Genomic DNA, 26,418 nt, shown 5'->3' on the forward strand with positions numbered 1-26,418 from the left:
GCCTGCAACTTGTTCATGGGCCTGATACATCAGCCCAGCAGTGAGGGTTCACCTGTATTTCTTGTTCATTGAATGTTTTTGTTATGTATCATCTCAGATGTCTTGAGCGCAGCATGATTTTATTTCATGTATTTATTTATGTTCATATTTTCAATTGTGTATCTTCACAGATTGCTGGATTTGGTGGTTCGTCCTGTTCCTTCAACTTCTGCAGCACAGGGTGGTAGCTGGCAGTCACCATGCGGCGCTTCTACTTCATTCACGGCATCCAGCCCATTGAAATCAAATATGCTTGGTTGCACCTCACAAAAGAATTTTTCAAGAGCATCAGAGCTGAATTTACTGGAGACACCTCTTGTGGTTAAGGTTTGTGTTTTAAAAAACAGGATCAACCAACCGAACCAAAAGCCTGTAAACTTTGTTTAACATGAAACCACCAAAGTACTTAACACAAACCCTGTTGGATTCAGACTGTGGAATGTTTTCAGCATGCGTGTGGTTATTGGACGTAGCATCCTTTTGGAAGCAGGACGTTGGGAACAGTCTTGAAGAGGGAAAGTTTAGTTCTAAGTTAACTGCCGTACGCACATTGTCCCATAGCTTTGTGAAATACTTTGTTCCATGCAATAAAAACGAGTGTAAGTTAAAAATTGGACTTCTCAGTGCACATAGATCCTTAGAGATGCAATTTGTAGCTTAACCGTCTCATTGTTTAAGTGCTCGATAGCTCTGTGGCGTTTGACTTGCATGCCTACAAGCAAGAATGTATATGCTTCAGTTTCTTAATCCACTTAAGGGAATGGCAACGTAAGTGATGCCAGTTAAGCGATGTCAGTCTCTGTCAAATTCAGTGATGGCTTTTTGCGGGGATTCTGCGTATTGATGCTTGTGACAAGAAGATGCCATATCCTTGTTTCTTCAGGAAATTAATTTGAACGCTAACATTTTATGTTGCATTAATAAAAAAAAAAAAAAGAAGAAAGAAGCCAAAAGAGTCATAAGAAACATAAAACGCATGGTTTTTATACCGTTAAGTTTTTTGTCCCTTTGGAAAAAGAGCAGTGCAGAGGCTAAACTTTGTCCTCTCTGCTGGTACAAACTCAGTTTAATTTGAACTAATACTTTAGTTGTGTGCGGTGAACTTCTTGTAATCAGTTACCTTCTTGCTTTATGCTTTTTGTTCATCAGAATGATCGTGAGCCTGGCTTGAGAGAGAGAGCAGTTGCCAGGAATTCTACATTGCACCAATGTGGCAAGATCCTTCCTAGAGTTCATAGGAAACTGGCCAGAGAGAGAGCCAAGCCTTACCACTTGCCTTCATCGGTCTCAAGAGAAGGTAATTTCTTAGAGGAGGGAAATACAATGGACAACTGACCACGACTTTGATCACGCAAGGCTGATATTTTTTCCCCTCTTGCTTTACAGTCGCAAGAGCAAAGCCGTTATCAACAGTAACAAAAGTTTTGGCCACAGCTGCTTCTGGTTTTCCTGCGTTTACTCCTCGGTCTATTCTCAGATCCAGCCTTGGCACTACACCCCTAGCAACTCCTTCTGCATCTCCAGGACGATCTCTACCTCCTCCTCTACGAGCAAAGGAGCGTAGAGTATCTTTCAGGGAAGAGAACTTGAATGCAAAATGGACTGTTCGGGTATGCTGGCCTGTAGTTAGTGATCTTTATAGTTAAAGGCTTTACAGACTGTGATTTGATTTAGGTTTTTTTCAAGTTTTCCAAAACTCCTTATATTGAGAACTGGAGTAGCAAATCAGAACGGCAGACTTGAATTTGGTCAAAAAAGGTTATGTTAGACCTGTAACATCACCTGCCTGCAGGAACATATTCATAACAAATACCAGCGACCTTGGTGGTTTTTACTCCAGCATCACTAGGCGCTGTGATTGTTCCAAATTGCATGTGTGCAGCTTCCCGCTATACCTTTTGAAATGGTGGTATGGCAGGAAGGTAAGGAATACAGATTGAGTCAGTTGTTTGGGTTCGTTAAGCTTTGTGAATGAAACACCTCTGAAAGCAACAGAAGTCATGAGCCGCATTTACTTTCAGTCTCTCTTTTTGCAAGGCCTGGGTTTCCTTAAGTTATGGTAAAAATAGGCTGCCGATGAAGAGAGCTGTATGGCTGTCTCTTCTCTAGCCCTAAAGTTCTTGGTTTTGCTTCTTGCCTTGCACCAGCGATAGCATTCGTATAGTTGTCAAATGAAGTCTGTCCACCTGGAAGTTGCCCCCTTCTGCTCCTCCTTTTGTTCTGTCAGGTGGCTTCCCTGATTCAGCTCGTCATGCAGTTGCCAAAGTAGTGTACCAAACGGACGGGGGCATGTGCTAGTATCTACCTGTAGGAGCTTTCCGTACCTGTACTAACAAATTGTCTTCACCTGTTTTTATCGTAGCTGTTATTGCCTGTTATAAAGAGCTACTCAACTGTAAGAAGAGGCTCTCTCTCCTGTAGGAAGTTCTTAGTAATAGTGCAGTGTGGCCGGATTAATTTACTTGTTCCACGCCACAGGCATAGTGAACGCTACAATATGTTAGTAGTGCATACAAGCTGAAAAGGCAAGCATAAAAAAAGAGAAATCTTGGAGTTACGATTTTAGGTACGCAAAGCTCCCTCTTCTTGAAAGCACAGTAGTGAACCCAATGACCAGCCTTGAGATGACAGGGTAAGCAAGCACTTACAAGGCCCACTTCATCTTAATTCTCCAAGGTTGTGGAAACTCAATAAGCAGTCAACAGTGTGATTGGTTTTTACACTCCGCTTTAAAAGCTAAGATAGTGCTAGCATGAGAACTAATTTTGTAGCGCCTTGCTTAAGGTGACACTTGTAAAACTGACAAGTATCGGTATATATTTGTTCTTTTTTTTTGTCTTGCTTTGACAAAAAGCATATGTGTGATCTTGATTGTGAACTTTCTTTTTAAAAAATAAAGGTAACGGAAGATAATAAAGCACCATCTGGAGTTTCATCTGAGCATCATCACGGAGCGGTGGAGGATGCTTGGTCTGAAAGTAGAGATAAACCAACTCTGTTTCCTCTGAGCAATCCCGAGGAAGGTGGTGCTGAAGTGGAAGAGTCTGGAGATGGTTTGGAGAAAACGGATGTCAGCAAAGAAAACAGTAACTTCTCTGCCAGGTCAGACCAAGCTGCTTTGGAGTATCATGATGCAAAATCACCTGGCGATTTTGAAGATGAAGTCATCTTTATAGCTGCTAATCCAGCTAATTCTTCCACTGAAGAAACTGCCGATTTTGAAGAACTGGAGAAGGAGGAAGACAGTGAAATAGTTGAAGAGAAACCCTTCCCGATGGAACAACCAGATTCATCAGAACTGAGAAAAGCAACTGGTGTGTTTCCTGCTATGATAACCTAAGCTTCTGCATTTTTCAAATGTCTTCAAAAGGCTAAATTACTGATGGGTGCAACAGTCCATGATGAGCATTCACAAATGTCCGAGGCACTTCCTTGTCCTAGGCTTTTAAAATTGCCACTGTGTTTTGAGCCCTTTTTTAGGTCTCGTGGACATTCTGAATGTATACTGCTTTTGGCTGGCATTTCTTGTGTGTAATTGCAGCGGAGAGGCAGCAGCGACTTGTGGGAGTTTTGAGAGGGGTACAAGTTGAAAACTTAGGCTTCTGGTTCTGTTTTAGGGGTACTTCTGTAGGCTGCAGGTTTTTTTACAGCACGTTTAGCGTATGGCGTGCTTTGACTAGATAGGTAATTTTTTGTTGTTTTGTTTTTTTTCCCCCCTCGTTAGTGCTCAGTTAAATAGTTTTCTTTGGGAAGTGAGTCTGCTTGTGTATCTGCTTCTCATTACAGCTATGCTTGCTCCTTTTGCTGGCTCAACAGCTTATGCAGCCTTTTCCAAACCTGTTTCAGCTGGTCTTTGGTAATTCAGCTCAATTCAACTCATTCAAGCCAGTGCAGCTGCTGAGGATGTGTTCATATGAGCAGGTCTGCTGGCAGATTAGAAGAGATGTCGCTCACTAGCTGGTGAGCAGTGATGAAGAGCAGGGAATGACAGTAGTGCAGGAACAGGGAGAAGATGTGTAAACACAGCTACAGTCAGGATCGGACAAACAGAGCTCAGTCCGCTCAGCTCCTTATAACAAAAGTTTGCTATTCCTGGGAGAGGTATGCAAGTGTCGGAGTTCTGCATCCGAGGTCTCGAAACAGTTTGTAGCGGGGAGCGTGTACTCCAGTATCAGCGCATCATATGCAGCCTGATTCAGTCCTAAGCCTGAGATGATTCCGGAGGATCCTGGAGAGTGACTGCTGCTCCTGAAGCTCCCCAGCTCCTTTTCTTTTTCAATAAGAGCGGTGCCCAGACAGGGACTCCGTGTACATGGGTAAAAGGGGTTCTCCAGGTCTGAGTGTTTCTAGTAAGATAGGTCAAAACATTTGCCTGTCTGATTTTAGCTGCCCTGTGTTTGGACAAGAAATCAAGGGTGCTTTTCCTTAAAAAGAATGAGAAGGTCCTAATCATTAAAGAACAACCTTATGAAGAAAGTTTGTCATTGCCGGACTATGGTACAAACAGTTCTGTACAATTTCAGTACTCCGGGAGCGTTAGAGGGCAGTCAGTATAGCTCTTGTTTGGCCTGAGCTAGCAAAATTATCCCAGTCCTGCGTACTGTCTGCAAAGGTAATTGTTGGATCTGGAGGAAGCAGACGGCAGAAACAAAGAAGAAAAGGAGGAGGGTGTCTCTAAAATTTGGCCTGTTGAGAGAAAAGCAGGCTAGCAAGCAGTTGGGTTTCAACACCACCAGTCAATCGCTAGAGTAAAGAACAGGAGACGACCCTAGATGCATTCTTGTAGAAGAGGGGAAATGAAATCAAGAAAGGAAAGAAGCATTGCTGGGATGAGTTAAATATCCAAAGAGAAATAAGAAAAACTTATGACCCAATTTTAAGAAGGAGGGGTGTTTCCCGAGGTTTTTATGTATTAGGTCAGTACCATATCAAGTTGAGTTTGTAAACAGAATGTCAATGGCCATGTTGTTTTCTTGACGGAAACTATGCATCAGACTTCTTGTTTTACTGGACAGAAGAACTCAGACCTTCTGTGCATTTGAAGTCTTGGTAGCGTTCTTTTGTTAGATCACCATCCTAGGTGAAATGCGTTACGGCTCTCTTGAAAATCATATGAGCATTTTAAAAGAAATGATGTTAAGTGCAACAGGGAAGTCACCCATCTGTCTGTTTTTGTAGGATTTGTGGAAGAATCAAATGCTGACCGTCTTACCCTTCCTGAGGATGGTAAATGGTTGTTTAAAGCTGCTGAGGCTGCTACTTCTGGGACTGCAAGTGAAGGGTAAGTTTATGAAATAGATACACCTTTAGGTTCACACAACATGTGACTGCTGGCTTTCCTGTGTTTGAAAACTATGATTTTTGAGCTGGTATTGGTTCTCTCCTGTGTTCTTAAATACAACAGGTTTCCTGTTCCTTTCTGTCTGTGGACAGAACTAATGTGGCATGAATAGAAGTCAAATTGACGAGCTGTCAGTTTGAGCCTTTTTTCTCAAATCATTGCAGACCCCAAAGTAGTGGGATAAGGATTTCATTCAGCAGGCTATATGCACCTTCGTACAGTTTGAGGGGGTTACTAAGCAGATACTGTGAAGAGAAGCCCTGCTTTTGTCTGAATGTTATGTCGGTGAAAATTACACCTGAGATTCCTGTAACTTTAGTGGGTTTATTGTGGGGCTTGAATACTTTCTGGCAGTATTTTATACACTTAATTTCTATTTTCTGTGTGTGGTCGATTAGCATCTATTTGTTTCTGGAAAGGGAAGCAGTTTTCTCACCAGGTACTTTAAAAGCTGCAACTGCTTAGTGAGAGACGTTAGCGATGGAATAACCCTTAATTTCAAGCGGTAACTTACAGTGGCACAAACTTTTGTTCAGTTGGTTCTAGACCTCGAGTATGGCAGTTGCACTCTTTCTACGGAAGACAAATAATATATTATTCTTTAATACAACTCTGTTGTTATGTTATTACCCAGTGTGAGATAGCTGGGAAGAATGTTAAGTACTTGATTTGTTGCACAAGATGAGTCGGGAATTGAATGTCGATGTGTTGGTAAAGGAATTTCTCGTTTTTCTTAGTTTTTTTCTGTTTGGAAACTTGAAGACTTTACAGTGAGAAAGTAATTTGTAAAGCTCTTCAAGGTTTGTGTTGAAGCTTTATGATGGATTTCTCTCTTTCTGTTCGTGCAGTGAAGCAAACCAGCAGGAGTCCAAAATGTCCTCTTCATCAGAAGAAAAAGCCATACCAGTTGCAACAAACCCACAGCTTTCTGAATCCCTGCAGGCAGAGGGTGAATGTACGTACAGTATGTGGGAGATGTCCTGTGAGTTAAGGTAGCTGAAGGCCTCAAGTAAAACGTGCAGTTTGCCATAGCGCTACAGGTGTCTCAGACTGAAGTAGTACTAGCATGTTACCGCTACCTTTCATTAAACTGTGGAGAGAAGAATACCCTCCTCAGAGAAAGTCCTTGTAGCAAATGCATAGCCAATGTTCCTGTTCTGGACAAAGGTACTGAGAAAACTGGTAGAATGTAAAATGTTAGAAGGAGAGATCATTATTTATTTCGGTGTTGTACACCACTGGTAATTTGTGTGCTATGGGATCTGCTGCTTGAGTTACTATTTTGAAAGATGATGCATCCCTCAGTATTCAGGCTGTGAAGAATAACTAGCTCCCAGGTAGATGGTTCTGGTTTCTAGCGTTTGGGGAAAGCCCGATGTATGTGGCAGGATGGAGAACTGTATTCTTGGCTCCTGCTCCCTCTGTTACTTCCTGTTGCTTAAACGCATCTCATTTATAGAGCAGTTAAGTTAAAATCATATAAATCTCTTCCAGCTGTGATACGTATCCTTGACAGCGAGGAAGTGGCCAGTACTCATTCAGAAAATTGCCTTGAGGGGAAGCGTGTGGATTTCCCTGAAGAACGTCACCCAGAAGCAGCTGGAGATGAAGGAAACGTTCCTTTTCCACAGGAAGAAGTAACTGTTTCTAACAATCTTCCTAAAACTGAGGAAATTAATGTAAGTAAACTATTTTCCCATTTTCTACAAAAGAGAAAACACCTTGCAAATTGAGGACAGTCCTGTCTAACTGACAATTAGAAGGCACGCAAAACCCTCTCAGTTTCTTTAGCTGGGTAACACAAGTCCGAACCTCGTTGGGTAAGGGCAGATAGGTTTTTCTCCTATGCATTTGCTGTACCTATAACACAGAATAGAACCTGTCAAGACTTGGGCCTTGGAGAGCTGTAGGAGTGCCAAAACCCGCCTAAATATTTTTTAAAATCACCATGCCTTCATTTGGTTTGCTAGACTGTAAATGTTTCTTATTTGACTTAAAAGAAGAAATAGTTTTAATGTTAAAGACAATAAGAAAAGTTGGGGAGTGCAGCTTTTCAATACCGGAGGCCGTTTACCAAATGACAAAATGACGTGGGAACCAAACTCATTTTCAGAATGATTTGGGTGCTTAGATCCTTTGCTATTTGTTCCTTATTACCATGAAGAGAATTCCCAGTAATGAGTTAATTTCAGTGTCAAGATATTTCCAGCTACCTAAAACTCTTTTGTGTGTGTGTGTGTGAAAATCTGGGGTTTTTAACATCTCAGCTTTGTAAAATATGAATTTTAAAAGGTTGTTCACAAGGGCTGAAAATCAGAGCCAGAGATTCCTCAGTTGTCGCAGGTTTTCCCCATTGTTCTCGCTTCTGCTGGGGCCGATGAGTGATTTGGATTCATTGTGGATGTCCTCTAAGTACCATATAGAGTATGCTGTTGATTTCCTGTAGGGTTGTACTCACAGGAATTAGTAATAGTTAGAGTGAAATACAAAGTGAAAGGTAGGCGTAGCACAAATAGATTGGTCTTAAGCAACAGAAGATGCTTCTCGGTGTCCCAGATTTCAGATGAAGTTGAATAGGCAGTCGCTTACGTCGCTCGTCTCGGCTTTGGGGTTTAGGACAATGCTCTAGAGAAGATGATTATAGACTTGGGAATACATAAATCACTCACTTGTGGGAGTAAATGGAGAATTTGTGATGGGAGGAAGGGAGCCGGTATGTGAGACGGTCACAAAGCTGCTGCAGTCATTCCTGTAGCAGTAGAGTGAAGGTTTTCCTGCTTTCGTTATGACTGGTTCTTACTGAGTTATACGTAAACATGTCTTTTTGGCTTGTCTACCTGCACTGAATTTAGGACAAACTACTTACTACTTTCTTGGTCGTAGATTTGTAAGCATAAAAGGAAAGTTTATGCAGACTGAGAGGGTTGTCAAACATTGGAATGTGCTGCCCAGGGAAGTGCTTGAGTCACCATCCCTGGAGATATTCAAAAAGCGAGTGGACAGGGTACTTCAGGACATGGTTTAGTGGGCACGGTTAATGGTTGGACTCGATGATCTTGAAGGTCTTTTCCAACCTAAGTGATTCTACGATTCTATGATTCTATGACTAGTATTTCTCGAATTTAGCTTTGAAGCGTGGCATGTTGCTAGATGCGTGTTGCGCAACTACATGCACTTGTTCTCAAATTTGCGCTAATACCTCGCTTGCAGTCTGTGCTCCCTGCCGTGCTGTTAATGGCCGGTGGGAACCAGGCTGGAGTTACCCTGTTGCTGTACTTTGTAACGCCGGCTTACGACAGGGTAGAATTGCTGGTGGTCGTGAAACTAGTCTGGTATTTGTACTCGGTATTGCCGTCACCTTCGTACTTCGGGAGCCATCCATCGGAAACTATTAGTAATTACAGCTTTTAGCTTTTTTCCTCGGCGAGCCTGCCTATGGGGGGCATCTCCGTACTTCGGGTGCCATCGCCTGGAGACTGTTAATGATTACACTTTTTACCTTTTCTCCTTGGGGAGCCAGCCTAGGGAGGAGAAATCTTCCCGCATCTTCCCCTTCTCTGCCAGGCTAATTCCAATAGTGTTTGAGGACTTTGAAAATTTGCATGTCCTTGGGCTGCTGAAACCAGCATGGTCCTGTGCGAGGTCTCCTGCATGTCGTGCAGGTCTTGTTTAGGGTTGAACAACTGTTTAAGAATACGATAAAAGATGATGCTTTAGCAACTTTTGACAAGGCAGGAGGCAAGAAAATAAGCAGCTTCTATGGAGACTCCCGCTGAGTGGCTTCCTCCTTCTGCCCTCTTTGGCTAGCACTATAACTTAGAGGGTTGGGCAAAGGTCTTCACGCGTTGATTAAATTACCTTGGCCACCTGAGTCACTTGAAATACATAACAGAGACTACTTTTGTTCTCAGCATAAAAGCTTGAGTGTCTCATGTGGCTCTAGCAGGAGAGAATAATTGCTCAGTATGGGGAGCTACAAAGGCTGAGATGGAGGTATTTAGAATCTACGTGTTGTCTCCTGCAATCCAAGTGATTCCTTAAAGTGCGGTGTTGAGTTGTGCGATGTGATACCTGGCCAGTTTGACTAAGTGCTGCGGTGACAACTATGATGACCGAAACTTTAAGCTTGGGGGACATCGTTGTACTTTGCCCCGTTAGATGCAGAGTCGGTCACTCTGTGTGGATTTGTAGTCAGTCCAGAAAGTACTGCAATGTGATGATTACTGCCAGCTGGGTGTACAGCTTGTATTGTAAAACTGCTCACTTTGTTCATGGGTGGTGGCAAATCGTTAGTCATGAACAGAAGCATCAGAAATGGAGCATGTGATTGCATGCACAGAATACTCTGTTCTCTGTCCCTTAAGCGCATAAACTTTTCTCTGTAGTAGAGAGTACATTGTATGTTTCTAACTTTACATTTGGTGGTGATCTGAAAGGAAAAGCAGCATTTCACTGTCCTCAGCTTCATCTAGCTCAGCCCGAAGTTAGTCTGTTTGGTAACTGATAATGCATTAAGAGACATTTTTTAACTTTAGGTTATTGGAGATGGTGCAGTTAAGGCACAAACCTCAGAAGAAGCACCTGAAACATCACCATATAGTGAACTACATCCCTCAGGCAATCTTCAGTACAGCTATGATACTACAGAGCAACAGTTTGCATGTCATTTGCCTGATATCAGAGATGGTGAATGTGATGCAGCTGAGGGAGATGGAGAGCTTTTTCTATCTCAGAGTAATTTTACTTTCGTCTTGGAAGGAGAAGAAGGTGAAGCAGAGATGGGAGACCCGACATTAGTAGATGCTTCTAAAGCAGCTGGCACAACAACAGAGGAAAAACCTGTCAACAGTTTAGGAAATACTGAAAACCAAGAACATGTTACCAACTCGGTGTCCACTGTAACTAGTGATCAGGCATCTCAAAATATTGCGGAGTCGCTCCCGTATGTGCCTGAACCCATTAAGGTAGCTATTGCTGAGAACTTACTGGATGCGATCAAAGACACAAGAAGTAAAGAATTTACATCGGAAGTTGTAGAACAATCTATTCACGAAACCATAGGTAAAAAGGTAACCGGATTCCAGAAGGCAAAAGCTCCCTTAAGAACTGTGCCAGAAGGAGTGGAAGACGAAACCAGCGTACGTCAAGTAGAGTACGGCATCGCTCCTAGAACACGTGCAAGGGGACAGCTGAGTAGAAGTCTAAGTACTCCATCGGCAGGCACTCAGCAGCTACTGAAGACAGGCAAACCAGGTCTGTTTGCACTGTCTCCTAGGAGAAGTACCAGGCGAACAAAAGAAGCACCTGAGACTTCTAGTCTTCAAACAGAAGAAAATGCTCAAGAGGAGCAAACGCTTGTGATGCCTGTTACTCCTAGGAGAGGCAGGAAGCCTAAACCAAGTACTGCAGAAAAAGTAGAAAGCAGTCTTTCTGATGGACAAACATTGTCCCTCCCTACACAGTCCGTAGCCGCTACTCCAAGAAGAAGATTAAGGAGAGCGAAGGAAGCTGCAGCTGAACTCTTGGGAGAGGCTAATGAGGAAACTTGTCTTGCTGAAGGTAGCATTATCGCTTCTGCTACTTCCCAAAGGACTAGAGGAGGGAAAAGTTCAGCAGGAGGTCAAGAAACTGGCCAGACTGACACTGGTCATAAGATAAAAACGTCAGTCAGTCCCAGCAGAAGTGCAAGAAAACTGAAAAGCGTTAATTTACAATTTATGGAAAACATTGTCAAGGCTCAAGAGGTGCGGCCTAGTGCCCAACTCCTTTTACCGGTGGCAACTAGAAGAGGCAGAAGAAGAAAGATGAGTTCATCAGAAGTTTCAGAAAATTCTGACCTTGATCTGTCTAAATCATCGCTTCCTCAAACAGAATTCAAACTTCCTGTCACTCCGAGAAGAAGTGCTAGGAAGGGGGCACAAAATCTCCTGGCAGACACAGAATCTCTCTCTGCTCAGAAAGACACGTGTGCAGGTGGGAAAGTGGGAATGCTTGATACTCCTAAGAGAAGAATAAGAGGAGTCCCACATGCTAAACTAGAAAAAACGGATGCTCCTGAGCAAAGAGCTGCCCAGCCAAACGAGGAATCAAGCACACCCAGGACTACAGTAGGAACAGGGCGTCGGGGCAGAAAGAGACGATTAGCGTTGGAGGAGAGCACAGGGCAGGAGGCCTTCCCCCAGGGACCTGGTGGCAGTCCTTTGCTGCCTGAAGACAGACACCCATCAGGACATGCCGAAACATCAAGAACTTTAACAGATCGTATTACAAGAGCCAGATCCCGTAAAACTTGTATGCATCAGAAACTGTCTCTTGAGGAAAATGAGTCCTTCCTTTTCTCTCCTCCTCTCACAAAGCTGACAAAGAAATTTAAAGGTAGGTGCACAATGTTTATATGCAAAATAGGGCATATTGCTGTTTTGTAAACCACAGAAAACAGCTTGTGAGGATGGCTTCAAGTATGGTAAGAATATAACCGTAGGAAATAAAAAATTGGGAAAGAGGCATTTCATCTTTTTTCTGAACTCTCTATGACTGCCTGGCTAGTTGTGGTGGAGACAGGAGAGGAGGCTGATCCGAGTACACTGAAATGAAATTTAAGCTTAATTTTTTGTCATGAGCTGAATGTCTATCTGTTTTGAAAACCGGAGGGTATATCTTAATATGTGGTTGTCATCACTTCCCTCCAGTGGAGAAATAAAGGAGACATGCTTTCAAATTCTGTTAATGTTTTAACTTAACATGAGCTGCAACTTGCAATAAACTATACAGCTGTTTAGTTATATGGTTGTTTTTCATGGGCATATACTTTGTTAGTGAAGTTACTGCTCATGGGGTTCTTTGTATTGGAGTACATGGTAAAAAAATAGTTTTTGAGATGTGTAAGGACTGTCGATGCCTCTTGAGCATAGTATCTTTCATTACGTAAGTGCAGGTAAAATCGCTACACTGGCTTATTTTTGTTTCACTATTTACTGTAAAAGAATGGATCTCAAGAGGCAGTTACTAGGCGAAGAATACCTGCACATTTTTTATAAACCCAATTGGACCTTTTATTTCAGGAATCTGTTGTGCTTTTGATTATTAGCTGTAATTTAATGTCACTGTCGTTTATGTATAATGTACATGAATGTTAAGAATGCATTGTCATTTTAGCTGGAAAAGAAGACCATCCTGTGCAGCTTAAGGATATAGACCCGGACTTGTCTTCTCAATTTGTCTTTTCACCCCCTCTGTTGAGGTCAAGGAGAAAAAATAAATCTAGTATTTCCCAAATTGTGAAAGAACCAGTAAGTAAAAACTCTAGTTGTTTCACGTTCAGAAGAATAAGAGGAGTCCCACATGCTAAACTAGAAAAAACGGATGCTCCTGAGCAAAGAGCTGCCCAGCCAAACGAGGAATCAAGCACACCCAGGACTACAGTAGGAACAGGGCGTCGGGGCAGAAAGAGACGATTAGCGTTGGAGGAGAGCACAGAGGAGGAGGCCTTCCCCCAGGGACCTGGTGGCAGTCCTTTGCTGCCTGAAGACAGAAACCCATCAAAATGTGCTGCAATGTTAAGATCTGTAATGGATCGTATTACAAGAACATGCCTAGTGTGTCAATAAAGCCGCAGATAACTCTCAGGGTTGTCAGTGCAATACATTTATTTGCTGGAATTTCATCGGTTCCCATGTAACTAATCAGAAATAGCCTAGGTGTTGATTTCTGGTGGGGAAAAAAACAAGCTACAGGCAGAAACCAGTCCATAGTTTCTTGTGAGTTGTTAGGCAATGCTTATAACCTATTAGTCTAGGCCAATCTGAAAATACAAAGAGAGAATAGGATTTCAAGTAGTAAGACAGCATTTGCTTCCTATTCCGTTTGCACTTTTGTCTTCTATGCAAAACTTCCAGGTTTCCATTCCAGGAATGCTTTTTTCACCAAAGCGGTCAAGATCATGAGTCTCTTTGATATGCCTGGAGATAAATGTATCGCGGTTCCTTTTGAATTAAAGCTGTTCCTAAAATACGATGCATTTTCCAATGCACTGTGCTGTGTGGATGACCGATCTGTGAGGTAGAGGGAAAAATGCAAGTTACGGTCACTGATGTGGCTGTTCGTTCAGGTCACTCACTCCTTGGCTGTGACTCTGACCTGGCAAGGTCCAAGAGCAGGCTTATCCCACAGCAGTCATTGGTGTGGTGTGCTTTGCTGTTGCACTTGGTTTAAATCCAGACTACACCGTGAATTCTTAGTGAATGACTGATTGCTTGTATTTTGATACTACGACTGCAACTTCAATACACAGAGAGAGAAAGGTGAGGAGGTAGGTGTGCGATTTCTATGAGCACCAACAGCACAAGCATATGTAGACTCCTTTTGGAAGCAGGACGTTGGGAACAGTCTTGAAGAGGGGAAGTTTAGTTCCAAGTTAACTGCAGTACGCACATTGTCCCATAGCTTTCCGAAATACACTCGTGTTTATTGCAGGGAACAATTGGACAAGTTAAAATTGGACTTCTCAATACACTTAAGCCCTTAGAGAGGCAATTTGTAGCTTAACTATCTCATTATTTAAGTGTTCAGTGGCTCTGTGGAGTTTGACTTGCATGCCCACAAGCAAGAATGTATATGTTTCTTAATCCATTTAAGGGACTGACAACGTAAGTGATGCCAGTTAAGCGATCTCAGTCTCCGTCAAATTCAGTGATGGCTTTTTGTAGGAATTCTACTTGTCTTAAACTGTCTTTCCATTCACTGCCATCAAACTCTTCTCATGTAAGGACATAACTGACCAATCTTCTGGGTGCTGATCTTTTTGGCTTTGCCTACCTGAACAGAATAGTTGTGATCTCAATCTTCAATACAGCTGTGATACTACAGAGCAACAGTTGCATGGGATTTGCCTGGTAATAGAGATGGTGAATGTGATGCAGCTGTGGGAGATGAAGAGATTTTTCTACCTCAAAAGAGTAATTTTCAGAACTTTAGGAGGAAAATTTCGTAGGTAAAGTACTTCAGTAAGGGTCACCAATATTAGCTTTACTCATTACATTTTTCATTTGTCTTATCTAGTTAATGACATAATGTAAATAATCAACCAAAAGGAAAATAATATTAAGAGCCATATTCAGTTTTCCTCCAAGGTTCAAAATAAAGGAGGATGTAGACTGTGAAAACCGAGATGGACTTAACAGGTTTTGGTAGACCTTAGCTACAACAACAAAAAAAACCCCCAACCACCACCACCACCACCAAACACCCCACCCAGAAAAACCCTGAAACACCACCAGCTTGTAGGGCCACTCAGGCCTCCCAGCCCTGGCACCGCTGGCCACCATGGGGAGAAGAGCTGCCGTGCTGCTGATCACGGTCTCATTGACAAACCCTACTCTTTGTGCTTTCTCTTCTATTTTAGCGCAACTCACTACAGGCAAGCTAGTAAGAATGAAAGTCAACATCCCTTATGACAACAGTACAGAGTCACCTGGTCTCTATAATAACCCAGGGGAAAAAAAAGAGACAAAACTGTTCCTTAAGCTCTGAGAAACAACAACTACTCTTTTATTTCACTGGGGGCACTAAGGCTTTGAAAGCAAGAACATCACAAAGCAATAGCACCCCTCCCAAACAGGCATGAGGAGTAACTAGTTGTTTCATCTGCTAAGGCACTTGTTATCCAGGGCCTGCCTGCTTTTAATAGTTGCAGACTGGGGCCAAGCAAGAAGGCTGTGGCTGATTGTGAAGCAGATGCCATAGTGGTTCCGTTAAGTACTAACTTAAAACTTAGAAGAGATCAAAGAAAATTCTAGAACTAGTACCCAATAAGTCACTGATTTAATATGCTTGGGAATTAAAACTCAATACCCTTTATGGGCTTGCTCGCTATAGCAAATAGTATTGTAACTTTTAACTCCGTTTTTCTTCTGTTTCTGCTGTAAACAATAGCACAGTGAAGCTATTTTATGATTAGGCTTTTACACCCAAATGAGTTTTATTGGAGTTAGACCCAGGAAAGGGGTTAGTTCATACAGTTATGTCTTGACTTCAGAGTTCAGGCTGCTAATAACAGAGAACTCAACACCACGTTTGTTGAGGCGATCGATCAGTTTTGTTTTGGAGAAAGCAGCTCCTGGAGAATATACACCACCCCTGTTAATGAAAATCAAAAGAGAAAAACATTAGTGGTACAGTGAGTGAGTGAGACCTTTTTTTTTTTTTTTTTTTTTAAGTCAAGGATGTATTTCACTGCCTGAGAAAGAAAAAGCCACTCCCTCCCACAGGAGAGCGTGTGCAGAATTGCAGAATTTAGCAAGCTGGTTATATTCATAGGTTCGTTTCTACAGCCAGCAAACTCAACAGAAACCATTCCATTAACTGAAAATCCAGACATTGATGCAACAGATGCAGCAAAAGCATTTCTAAAGATGTATGACTACATCCTTTCAAATTGAAAGGCAGATGAAGAGTTGTCGTGGTTTAACCCCAGCCAGCAACTAAGCACCACGCAGCCGCTCACTCACTCCCCCCCCATCCAGTGGGATGGGGGAGACAATCAGGAAAAGAAGTAAAACTCCTGGGTTGAGATAAGAACGATTTAATAGAACAGAAAAGAAGAAACTAATAATGATAATGATAACACTAATCAAATGACAACAGTAGTAATAAAAGGATTGAAATGTACAAATGATGCGCAGGGCAATTGCTCACCACCCGCCGACCGACACCCAGCCAGTCCCCGAGCGGCGAATCCCTGCCCCCCCACTTCCCAGTTCCTAAACTAGATGGGACGTCCCATGGTATGGAATACACTGTTGGCCAGTTTGGGTCAGGTGCCCTGGCTGGGCATGAGAAGCTGAAAAATCCTTGACTCTAGTCTAAACACTACTGAGCAACAACTGAAAACATCAGTGTTATCAACATTCTTCGCATACTGAACTCAAAACATAGCACTGTACCAGCTACTAGGAAGACAGTTAACTCCATCCCAGCTGAAACCAGGACAAGAGTAAATGGCTGTGAATCAGTATCTGAAGGTTTCATGTATTATTTTAATAATGACCTTAGAATTATTACATATATATATATATATTACACATTACTACATAGGTGTATTACGATTACACGCATAAAAGTACATTGAAATGCGGTGGATTGACCTTGGCTGAATGCCAGGTGCCCACCAAGCCGCTCTACCACTTCCCTCCTCAGTAGGACAGGGAGAGGAGAAAATAATATGGAAAAAAAACCCTCACAGGTCAAGATCAAGGTGGTTTAATAAAGCAAAAGCAAAGTGTGTGAAGTTATCTCCCTTGCACAGCCATTTGGGTGAGGCAAGACAAAAATCCACAGCGTTATGAGATCTGCAGTTCCCAAGAGAAACATACACATATAGTAGCTTTAGGGGAGATCAAGCTGTTCTGCATGGGAAAGTACTTACCGTTTAGGCAGACAAGCTGCATCCTCCAGAAGAGATACAGCTGCTTGAACCATTGCAATTGGTGTAGCAACATAGCCAGGCTCTGACAAAAAAACAAACAAACAAAAAAACCAAACGAACGATGTATAGCGTGTTGAAATGTAGAATGTAATCTCGCTCTTACCCACAGCGTGCTGAAGAATAATCTCTTTGGCAACGAAACAGCCTTCCCCATTTAAGAACAGCTTTTTTACCTTGTAATCATCCCAAGTAGCTGGTGAAGTCCCTAAGATCTAATCTGGACAAATCCTGCTTCAACTACAGACCTATAACCACACAACAACCATGAGCGATCACCTCACGGGTGAGAGAGGGCTCTCCATTACAGCAAGAGCTTTCCCCATTCTGTGCTTAAATTCAGACTTTTGCTGTGAGACTGCTGCATTCAGCAGTTATTTAAAGAAGCTATGCTTCATTAACTCCTTTCTGTATATACATTCTTGCTGTCTCCAAACTTGACTTCAGGTGTCACCTCCCCTCAAAGGAATGACCTGAACACAGGTATGTTATAGCTAGAAATGATAACTATGCCAGATCTGCTTAAGTTCACTCACAGGGGACTGGAAATAAACAAGTAGTAAGTCCAGGCTGCAACAACTGAAAACTAACGTTAAAGCACTCTCCCTTTAACTGCTCTACTCTGCAAAAATGAAAATTGGAACGGGGAAAGTCAGAAGGAAAGCGAATGACAAGGCGGCAAATGAAGGGGCTATTTCAAAAAACAGGTCACAGTGAATGCTACTCTCCAAGGTAATACTCTGTAAAGGCTGCTGACTTTGTCCATGCTGCAAGTGCTCCTCAAGGGTGAGTAGCAGTGGAACCATAAACTTCTTTTCGAGTAGGCAATGTAAGGCAAAAGCAGTAAGCTGCTACTGACATACATACCTGGTCCTTTCACTTCAGTGCAGATCTTTACATTCGGTTTGCCATACTGGGGGTCTTGCCCCTCACTGTAACCCTCGCCAAAAAAAGTCATTGTAAAAGAGGTTCCATCCATCTGTAGTGGACAAGACAAATGTGGCCGCCAAAACAGTAACTCGCTTATTATCAGGCAAGCACAAGTAGTAAATACAGGTGTCTATTATGCCAAATACTATGATCTATCTAAATATGAGAGGAGTTATTGTGAGTTATTGCTTAAAAGGTACAATCTCATCTAAATTTGTAATCACTTCCCCTTTGTTGGAACTGTTATTGTCCCGAAGTCCATTTATTCTCTCAGGGCTTTCAGTCCTGGGTTTGTACTACTCAGTCTCCCCGTTGACAGATTTGAGTGCTGCGAGCCATCCATGTAAATACATCAGACCCAGCAACATGACCCATTTTCTCCTGGTATGAGTTGCACATACTTTGATGTCTAATAGCAGAAGGCATGATGATTTAAATATTCAAAGCTAACTGAACAGGCACACACAATGTGCATTTAGAAATTATTTCTCTGGGACTAAGCAGCTGACTCTAGATTACTATTCCACCATTATCACAACAAATCTATTCAGTAATTGCGATGGAAAACAGTCAGCTACCTGTTTCTGGGTTGGTCCTTTCTTTGTGAAGAATCCAGCAGAGAAAAATTCCGGGTACTGTATAAGAACAGGGGAAAAAACAAACAAACAACAGTAAACTAGAGGGAAAAAAAATATCCGAACACTTAATTCTTTTGTGTTCTGAACACTTACTTTTGTCAGAAGTTTTCTCCCAAAGCTAAACTTCACAAGAAGAAGAAATAAAATGCCGGCAAACATCAGCTTGATAACAGAGCCAAGACCACCTATGTTCACATAAGCGCCATACTGCACCTGAGGCAAAAACATATTTCCAGTGGTAGAATTTACATTAAAATTTTTGCATCAGTGCATTTGTAAAAATGAATCTACCCCCAAATGAGGATGCAATTGTTTGATACAATAGATAGCTGTTTAAATAGGGCCTTAGACAATTGTCTTGGTTCTAAACAACTCTTTGAATAATGCTTCACTTTATAATTCATTATGAGAAGACAGTGTAACTACAGAATGGCGAGGGAGCGAGCAGGGTAAACAAGAGTGGAAAACTTTAAAGAAAGATGCATTTTGGTATCCAGTTCCAGGCTTCTTTCCCAAGATCTTCCTTTCCTCCTCTTACTGCTTTAGTTTAAGACAAACTGACGCCTTCCTTTAGAATTTTGGAATAGCAATGGGAAGCCTTTCTCATGAGTAGTTTCCAAGCATATTTTCAGAGCACTGTCTCACCTTCATCCCTTTAACTGATGCCTGTGATTCTGCACAGCTGTTCTGTACATTGTTGGTGCTGGTCTCCTCTCAGGAAACCGTGGAAAACAAAAACTAAACACGACCACCACTTCACCTTGCCTTTACTCTGCACACCAGAGACCCAAGCATCAAAGAAGTCTCCAGATACAAATGAGCAGCATACGAATTCTTTATCAGAATGTTTACTACACTATACTGACCTGACTACAGTTGCACAGGCTACAATTACAATGCTTTTAGAAGCTCCACTGATTAAAACAAGAAAAGCCTCTGCACAGGAACAGAATTTAACGTATTCATCATTCCCAAAAATAAGGAAGCCTACCTTTCAAATATTTCTGTGACTCAGGGCTTCCATTCCCTACAAATACAGGCCCAGAAACCAGATAGCATAAGAACCCTGCAAGAGACTCTCGTATCTATTATGCTAGCAGCAATAAGCAAGCTCATCAGGCAGAGTATCGAGTAGTATGAAACCGGCCCGTGCACCCAGAAGAACCTGGACCACATCAGGTCAAACAGCTTGCAAAGGAGATCAACAGCACAAGCCTCCTTCTTTACAGAAGCAAAAGCACATCACAGTTCATTACTATTTACCTAACTACAGAAGCCCTACTATGCAGATCTGCACTAAGAACAGTTATCACATAAAGGAAAGATGCGCTGAAAATGCTAATAAAGACATAGTATACCAAAACCAGTAACTTACAGGTGTTTCCTGCAACTCTGTGTGCAAGTAACACTGAGACCGTTTCACAACGGAACCATCAGATCCCATGAATCGAATGGAGTACTCTTTGAATTGCTGATTGTAAAACACAAGTCCTCTGCCAATGGAAAAAAGAAAGTCAGAAAAAATGTTCAAATGGTCACGCATACTGAAAGCAACAGATCATGACAGCCCTACCAATACTGGCTTTTTCCTCAAGCATTTCTATGACGTCACCTCTTTCCACTGAAAGCAAACCATTCCAAATTTATCCCTGGCTCAAGTCAAAATTCCACACACTACAGCGAGGATGAATTTGATAATCAGAAGAATACTCCCCTCACATTTCTTTTTTCCTTCTACCAATCGCTTCTGAAATCAAACACAAAAGTTTGTGTTTGTCTAAAACTCTCTTAGAACAAGTTAACTTTGAGACCCAGTAAATGCTGGGTCATGTTCTTTATTTTCAGTAAAATAGGAACAAATCAGTAAAACTGAACTTATCTTCAATTCTACTAGATGAGTATCCATCCATTCATATTACGCTGAAGTCCTAAATGCATCTTTTTAGTATTTAGCAATACGTTACCAACCTCTCTAGTAAATACTGGAGCTGTTAGAAGACAGCGTGTTTCACATCTTACGCTTCTCATACCTGCTTTTAAGTTTTGCACCAACTACTGGAACAGGGGCATATCCTACCTTTTTTCGAAGCTTCCTCAGGTTGTCTTGATCCGCAAGGCCATAAACAGCTGACTTCCAGGTCCCATCATGTGCACAAGAGCCCTGGCAACATACCATGAAACCGTAGTTAATTCAGTATCTGAAGGTTTCATGTATTATTTTAATAATGACCTTAGAATTATTACATATATTACACATTATTACATAGGTGTATTACGATTACACGCATAAAAGTACATTGAAATGCGGTGGATTGACCTTGGCTGAATGCCAGGTGCCCACCAAGCCGCTCTACCACTTCCCTCCTCAGTAGGACAGGGAGAGGAGAAAATAATATGGAAAAAAAACCCCTCATAGGTCAAGATCAAGGCGGTTTAATAAAGCAAAAGCAAAGGCCGCATGCAGAAGCAAAGGAAAACAAAAGCTTTATTCTCTACTTCCCATCAGCAGGCGATGTCCAGCCACTTCCCGGGAAGCAGGGCTTCCGGACACAGAGCAGTTGCTCCAGAAGGCAAACATTGTACTAACACATGCCCCCCACCCCTCCTCCTTTCTCTTAGCTTTTATCACTGAGCAGACATCATATGGTATGGAATACGCCTTTCGTCAGTTTGGGTCAGCTATCCTGGCTGCGTCCCCTCCCAGAATCTTGCCCACCCCCAGGCTACTGGGTGAGGGCGGGGGGAAATACTGGAGAGACAGCCTTGATGCTGTGCGAGCACTGCTTAGCAGCAGCCAGAACACTGGTGTGTTAGCAGCACCTTTCTAGCACCAATACAGAGCACAGCACTATGAGGGCTGCTATGGGGAAAATTAACTCCATCTCAGCCAGACCCAACGCAATCTCCACCCCTTACGCCATGCCATTTGTGTCATGCTCAGGTCCCACCTAAGTTAATACAGAGAAGATTTTATATTTTTTTATATACATATATATATATATATCTATATCTGCCTCGTTGTATTTAATTCTCATTACTAAATCCCTGCTTACCTACACTTACAACTTATCCTACATACTTAAACCACCTTTATACCCAACATACAGGTTTATACACTCTCATTAACTACTGTTCCCTGTCCTTTAACAGACAGATATTACTCTCCCAATCCATGCACTTCCTCCACTCCTCCCAATGCTCATAAGAACAGGCTATGACTTGGGCCCCATCTGGCAATATGGGTGCTCAGGACAGGACAGGAGAAGCAGTATGTTCAATTGCTGGGCACCAACACTGTCTTGGTTTGGGTCATCGTTGCATTATTTAAACAATGACCTTACAATTATTACATCTATTACACCCTATTACAATTATTACATACTTCAATGCATGTAATGCTAATACATGTACCTTGAAACATACCCCCCAAACAAAACAAACCAACCAACCCACCAAACAGCCAAACACTAGGATTACTGGCAACACACTGTGTATCTGTTACAGTTTACTTATGTATGAATCCTTCCGACATCTCTGCAAAATTAAGTTATTTCCTGAAATGGCTTAACACAACAAACTTTCGGTAGACAGCCTATGCAAATGAACCTTACAAAAGCGTGTTTGCTCGCATACTTCTGGTAGCTCCTAAAGCTCTTGGAGCCATCACCAAAGAACTGCCAGCTTGTTCCTTGGTCTGAATGAACGTAACAACAGTTATTCTAATGGGCTACGGTGATGTCACCACAAATACCTCTCAGTTTCCAAGAAGGCGTAAACCAACTAACCTCAGGCCCAGATTTCACCTTCAGGAAACTTTCAACAGCAGTTAAGGTACCTTTAAGGGAGGAGAAAACATTACTTGGCATATACAGTTCATTAGTTCACAAAGCCAGAGTACGCTCCGGTAGACTCAAACAGCAGGCCACTGACACTGTTAGTTGAAAAGGCAGAGTCACATCTTTACCTCAAAGTAAAATAAACTACGATTAAGTTCCACAGCTGTTTTAGTTAGCAAGTATCAAACTTCTTGCGTAAAGTACTTCAGGAAGGGTCACCAATATTAGCTTTACTCACTACATTTTTCATTTGTCTTATCTAGTTAATGACATAATAAAAATAATCCACAAAAAAAAAAAAAGGAAAGGAATATTAAGAGCCATATTCAGTTTTCCTCCAAGTTTCAAAATTAAGGATGATGTAGGCTGTGAAAACTGAGATGGACTTACAGATTTTGCTAGACCTTAACTACAAAAAAACCAAACCAAACAAAAAACCCCACCAACCCCCTGCCCCAAACCTCGAAACACACAAGATATCCTAAAACCTTTAATTTTAGCATAGCTTGTGTTTTGCAAAGCATGCTTAGTTGTGATGAATAGCAAAACAAAACAACTCCTCCAAATTCTGCTTTGTTTTGCTTTGCTCAGTTCCTTCTGAGAGCGTTAAGACTGTACTTGTGGGGGCAAATTTCAATATAGCAAGCAACTGGATAGACAGCTGGTAATACCCTAAAGGCCAAACAGGAAGATATAAAAGACATCCTTGTTCAAAACAAGTATCAGACATCAAATTATAACCCCACGAACAACCAGATACTCATTTCCATGCCTCTCCTCTCCCTTCAATCAGATCCAGATTGAGTTTTATTAAACTGAAAGCTGATGACACACTCCAACGTAAAGCAATCCCACTTTATAGCTCTTTGAACGGTACATAAAAGCAAAACATTCCGATACTTTTCTCAGCCCTTCCAATTGCAAGTCAGACCTGATGAACGAAGTATCCTCATTTGAGCTTAGGAGCAAGTACTATTTGCACAGAATGGGATCATCTCGCATCTTTTCTCAAATATATTTATCCTCCAATCTTCTCCAAGCTAATGGGAATATGATTTACTTTTCAATCTTTATTTACCAGGTTTGGTTGAAACTCATCAGCTGGTAAAGGCAGGCAAAAAGAGAGACTGAAGGAGTCTCCACATAAGCACTGCTGCTTTGGGAAGCCAGATGAAAGCATGATCTGCATTTCTTTTTCAGCATAAGGTCACACTTAAGTAAGTCACCTTTCAACTTGTCTCTGGTGTACAGTACTCCCATATCAGCTGGTATAGAGTCAAAGCCACAGCTTCCAATGACATACACTCCCTTTTCCGCAGCTTTTTCGTTGTATTTCAGGTACATTCCTTCCAGAAACTAAAACACAGTCAGAACAAGCATTTTAAGCAGAACTCTGTACTCGGCCACACCCAATATTAGCCATCAGCGCTTTACTGTCTTATCACAGCACCCCACATACTTCAAAACACTTACAAGCATCTTTAAGACAGATACATGCCACTCCTGTCTTACGGTATGACAGTATCCCAGCAGTGCAAAGAAAGGTGGCCTGCGCAAAATTCCTATGTAGAACCACAACCCAGACGCGAAGCAGAACTCAAACATTTTGGATTTCCAGAGAGAACCCGAGAGGCTCTTGTCTCTAAGTAAGAAAGCTGTCCAACTAATACACATTAATGCACTTTAAAACAATTAATGCATCTTAAACCAGCAGATCAGGAGGCAAAAGCTGTCTTCACGTTCAGCAACGTCCGCAGAAAAATACTACACAAATACCCCTTTAACAGCTCTTTGACAGAAGGTAGCATTTTTCTACGGTCACGTACCTGGGGTTCTCCACAGATGTCAATGCAGCTCGCACCATTTTCAACACAAGCTTCTACCACAGGCTCTCCAAAGAATCTATACTGTAGAAGGAAAGACCACCACACGTAACAAAAAATAAAACCCACCCACCACAGCTCACCCAGCGTGCTTCATCTAACAGAGCCGCCTACAAGAGAAGTAAGCCCTTGGTGGGTATTGGTTTTGCTACGTGGGGCCGAAACGTAATAGCACTTGTGGGTTTTGGGGGGCTCGGGAGAAGGAACAGCACAACAAACTTCATCACTGATGATGCCGTTTGCTGCACGGACTGCCGCACCCTGTTTCTCTCCAAAGGTAAGACCACCAAGGCCAATTCAATGTGTCCAATCTCAAGGTATGCTTTTTGCGCTCCTGTTATCAGCATATTCTCTGCTTAAGTACCCCCAATTTCAAAGACGTCATCGTGACCCAACTTCCAGCTCTTGTACTTTGAGCCCCTCCAAAGGCGCTGGAAGTATCGCCACTGAAAGTTTTAAAGGGGCCAAGAACTTGGAAGAGCATCTCTATGGGCTTCTTTTCCACAGATTTCCATTTCTTTTCAGCGCTAGCACCCCTGAAACCGTTTTGGCCCAACCCAAAACTCCTCCCCACTATTACAAGCAGTTTCTTACGCTGCCTGTGAAAGACTCCCCCCAAACCACAAAACGAGCAAAAAAAACCCCCCGCCGCCGAACCGCCAGCCAACCCTGCCGTCCTTCAGCGAGAACCGCCCGCGAATTACACCAGCAGGAATCGTGCTGGGCAAGCTTCAGGCGACCCCAGGACACGGCTGCACTGCTGGCTCCCTCTCAAAAAGCGCCCTGTCAGCCGGACGGCTCCCGAAACCCCGCAGCCCAGCCGCAGAGGCTCCCGGTCGCCGCCGCAGCTCTCCCCGCCCCGAGCAGCGGGGCGCCCAGCCGCACGCAGCCGGGGAGCGGCGGCCGAGGGAGGGGCAGGCGCCGGCCCGGGCTCTGCCGGCAGCCGCGCCCGGCGGACGCCGCGGGAGCACCGCCCGCGTCCCCGCACTCACCGGGCCCACGCAGTTGAGCACCAGCCGGGTCTGCCTCGCCACGGCGGCCAGCGAGGCCGCGTCGCCCACGTCGCACAGCAGCACGCCGACCTCCGCCCCGAGCGCCGCCTTCCCTGCGCACCGGAGACCGCCGTCACCGCCGCCGCCCGCCGCCTCGCTTCCCGCCCCGGGCCGAGCCGCCACCTCCCCGGCGCGGGCCCCGACGCCGACGCCGACGCCGACGCCGACGGCGGGGGGGGGGCTCGCCCCGCGTCGCCGCCTCAGCCCTTCCCTTCACAGCCGCCCGCCGGCGGCTCCCCGCGGAGGGGGCCGGGGCACGGGGGCCGGGCGGCGGCGCTGCGCCAACACCACCCCCCCCGCCGCGGCCCGTACCCAGCCTCTCGGCCGCCCGCTCGAGCACCGCCTGCGGCTTCTCCCGGCTTTGCGGCGCAGCTTTCGTAGCTGCTGGATGCTCCCGCGCCATCAGCAGCCTTCTGCGCTTGTGGTCCGGTGGGTGCTAGCGCTGCTGTAAGCAGAAAGCTTCGCTCCCGTGACGGAGTGCCTTCTGTCTGCAAAAGTACCACCCCGGTTGCTGGAGGCTGCTTGTGATTTACTCCTCCCTTAAGAAAGAGCACTTTGTTTTCCCGAACCAGCCTCCCCAGCTCTGTGCCAGCAGAAACGATGCAGGGATGCCACTTGCGAACACGTTTCTCTTTTCCTCTGACGCCGTCCAGGGTGCGCTCCTGTGAGAAACACACACGGCAGTGAAAACTCATTCCTTCCCATCTCGCTCGCCATAGCAGCGTGGACATGCAACCCCCTGTTTGGTGCGGATTTACTCCCGTTACAGCCAGCTCTCGGGCAGAGGAAAAAAATCGTGTCCTGGATCTTTCTTTTTACTTTTAACGCGTAACCATGGCCTTGCTAGTAGGGAACAGGTTTCTTTTTGAAGTTAGCGCATTTCGTACTGCGAAGCTTAACGGTTGATGCCAGTGCCCGCCAAGTGGTGGGAGGGCTGGTGCCACTCTGCCCGCCAAGTGGTGGGAGGGCTGGTGCCACTCTGCCCGCCAAGTGGTGGGAGGGCTGGTACCACTCTGCCCGCCAAGTGGTGGGAGGGCTGGTACAACTCTGCCCGCCCGGGGCTTCCTCCTTGCGGGCCGCAGGAGCCTGGCCTGGGGCACCCCAGGCCCGGGGGTGTCTCTGAGCCAGACCCGTGGATGTGGCCGCTGCTTTCCCGTTTGCAGGTTCGGCCAGTAGCGAGGCTGAGCGTGCACCACGCACATGCGTGACAACACCACGGC

General features: G+C 43.8%; 2 protein-coding genes across 3 annotated transcripts in view; one reads left to right on the top strand and one right to left on the bottom strand.

The window, feature by feature from the left end:
• LOC138688776 (protein ELYS-like) overlaps positions 1-13,392 on the top strand; it is a 44,895-nt gene extending 31,503 nt beyond the window's left edge. Inside the window, exons 27-34 of the mRNA XM_069801295.1 lie at positions 147-370; positions 1,453-1,649; positions 2,939-3,353; positions 5,218-5,320; positions 6,229-6,335; positions 6,875-7,059; positions 9,916-11,755; positions 12,536-13,392. Of these exons, the coding sequence (XP_069657396.1) occupies positions 147-370; positions 1,453-1,649; positions 2,939-3,353; positions 5,218-5,320; positions 6,229-6,335; positions 6,875-7,059; positions 9,916-11,755; positions 12,536-12,987 (3,523 nt within the window). The 3' untranslated portion in view covers positions 12,988-13,392. The remainder of the gene's footprint in view (positions 1-146; positions 371-1,452; positions 1,650-2,938; positions 3,354-5,217; positions 5,321-6,228; positions 6,336-6,874; positions 7,060-9,915; positions 11,756-12,535) is intronic.
• Positions 13,393-15,370: 1,978 nt separating this feature from the next.
• The window catches only part of LOC138688635 (saccharopine dehydrogenase-like oxidoreductase), a 71,924-nt gene continuing 60,876 nt past the window's right edge, over positions 15,371-26,418 (bottom strand). Inside the window, exons 1-12 of one of the 2 annotated variants that reach the window (XM_069800581.1) lie at positions 25,511-25,676; positions 25,139-25,251; positions 24,090-24,170; positions 23,490-23,619; positions 22,213-22,262; positions 20,458-20,588; positions 19,803-19,920; positions 18,521-18,640; positions 18,368-18,424; positions 17,727-17,838; positions 16,803-16,884; positions 15,371-15,514 (exon numbers count right to left, since the gene is read on the bottom strand). In XM_069800581.1, the coding sequence (XP_069656682.1) occupies positions 15,397-15,514; positions 16,803-16,884; positions 17,727-17,838; positions 18,368-18,424; positions 18,521-18,640; positions 19,803-19,920; positions 20,458-20,588; positions 22,213-22,262; positions 23,490-23,619; positions 24,090-24,170; positions 25,139-25,251; positions 25,511-25,601 (1,203 nt within the window). In that variant the 5' untranslated portion in view covers positions 25,602-25,676 and the 3' untranslated portion in view covers positions 15,371-15,396. Of the gene's footprint in view, positions 15,515-16,802; positions 16,885-17,726; positions 17,839-18,367; positions 18,425-18,520; positions 18,641-19,802; positions 19,921-20,457; positions 20,589-22,212; positions 22,263-23,489; positions 23,620-24,089; positions 24,171-25,138; positions 25,252-25,510; positions 25,677-26,418 lie in introns of those variants that run through there. The other variant, XM_069800582.1, reaches the window with a different exon arrangement.

This window comes from Haliaeetus albicilla, chromosome 13, assembly GCF_947461875.1.
Source record: "Haliaeetus albicilla chromosome 13, bHalAlb1.1, whole genome shotgun sequence".
In the NCBI taxonomy this organism is placed as follows: Eukaryota; Metazoa; Chordata; class Aves; order Accipitriformes; family Accipitridae; genus Haliaeetus; species Haliaeetus albicilla.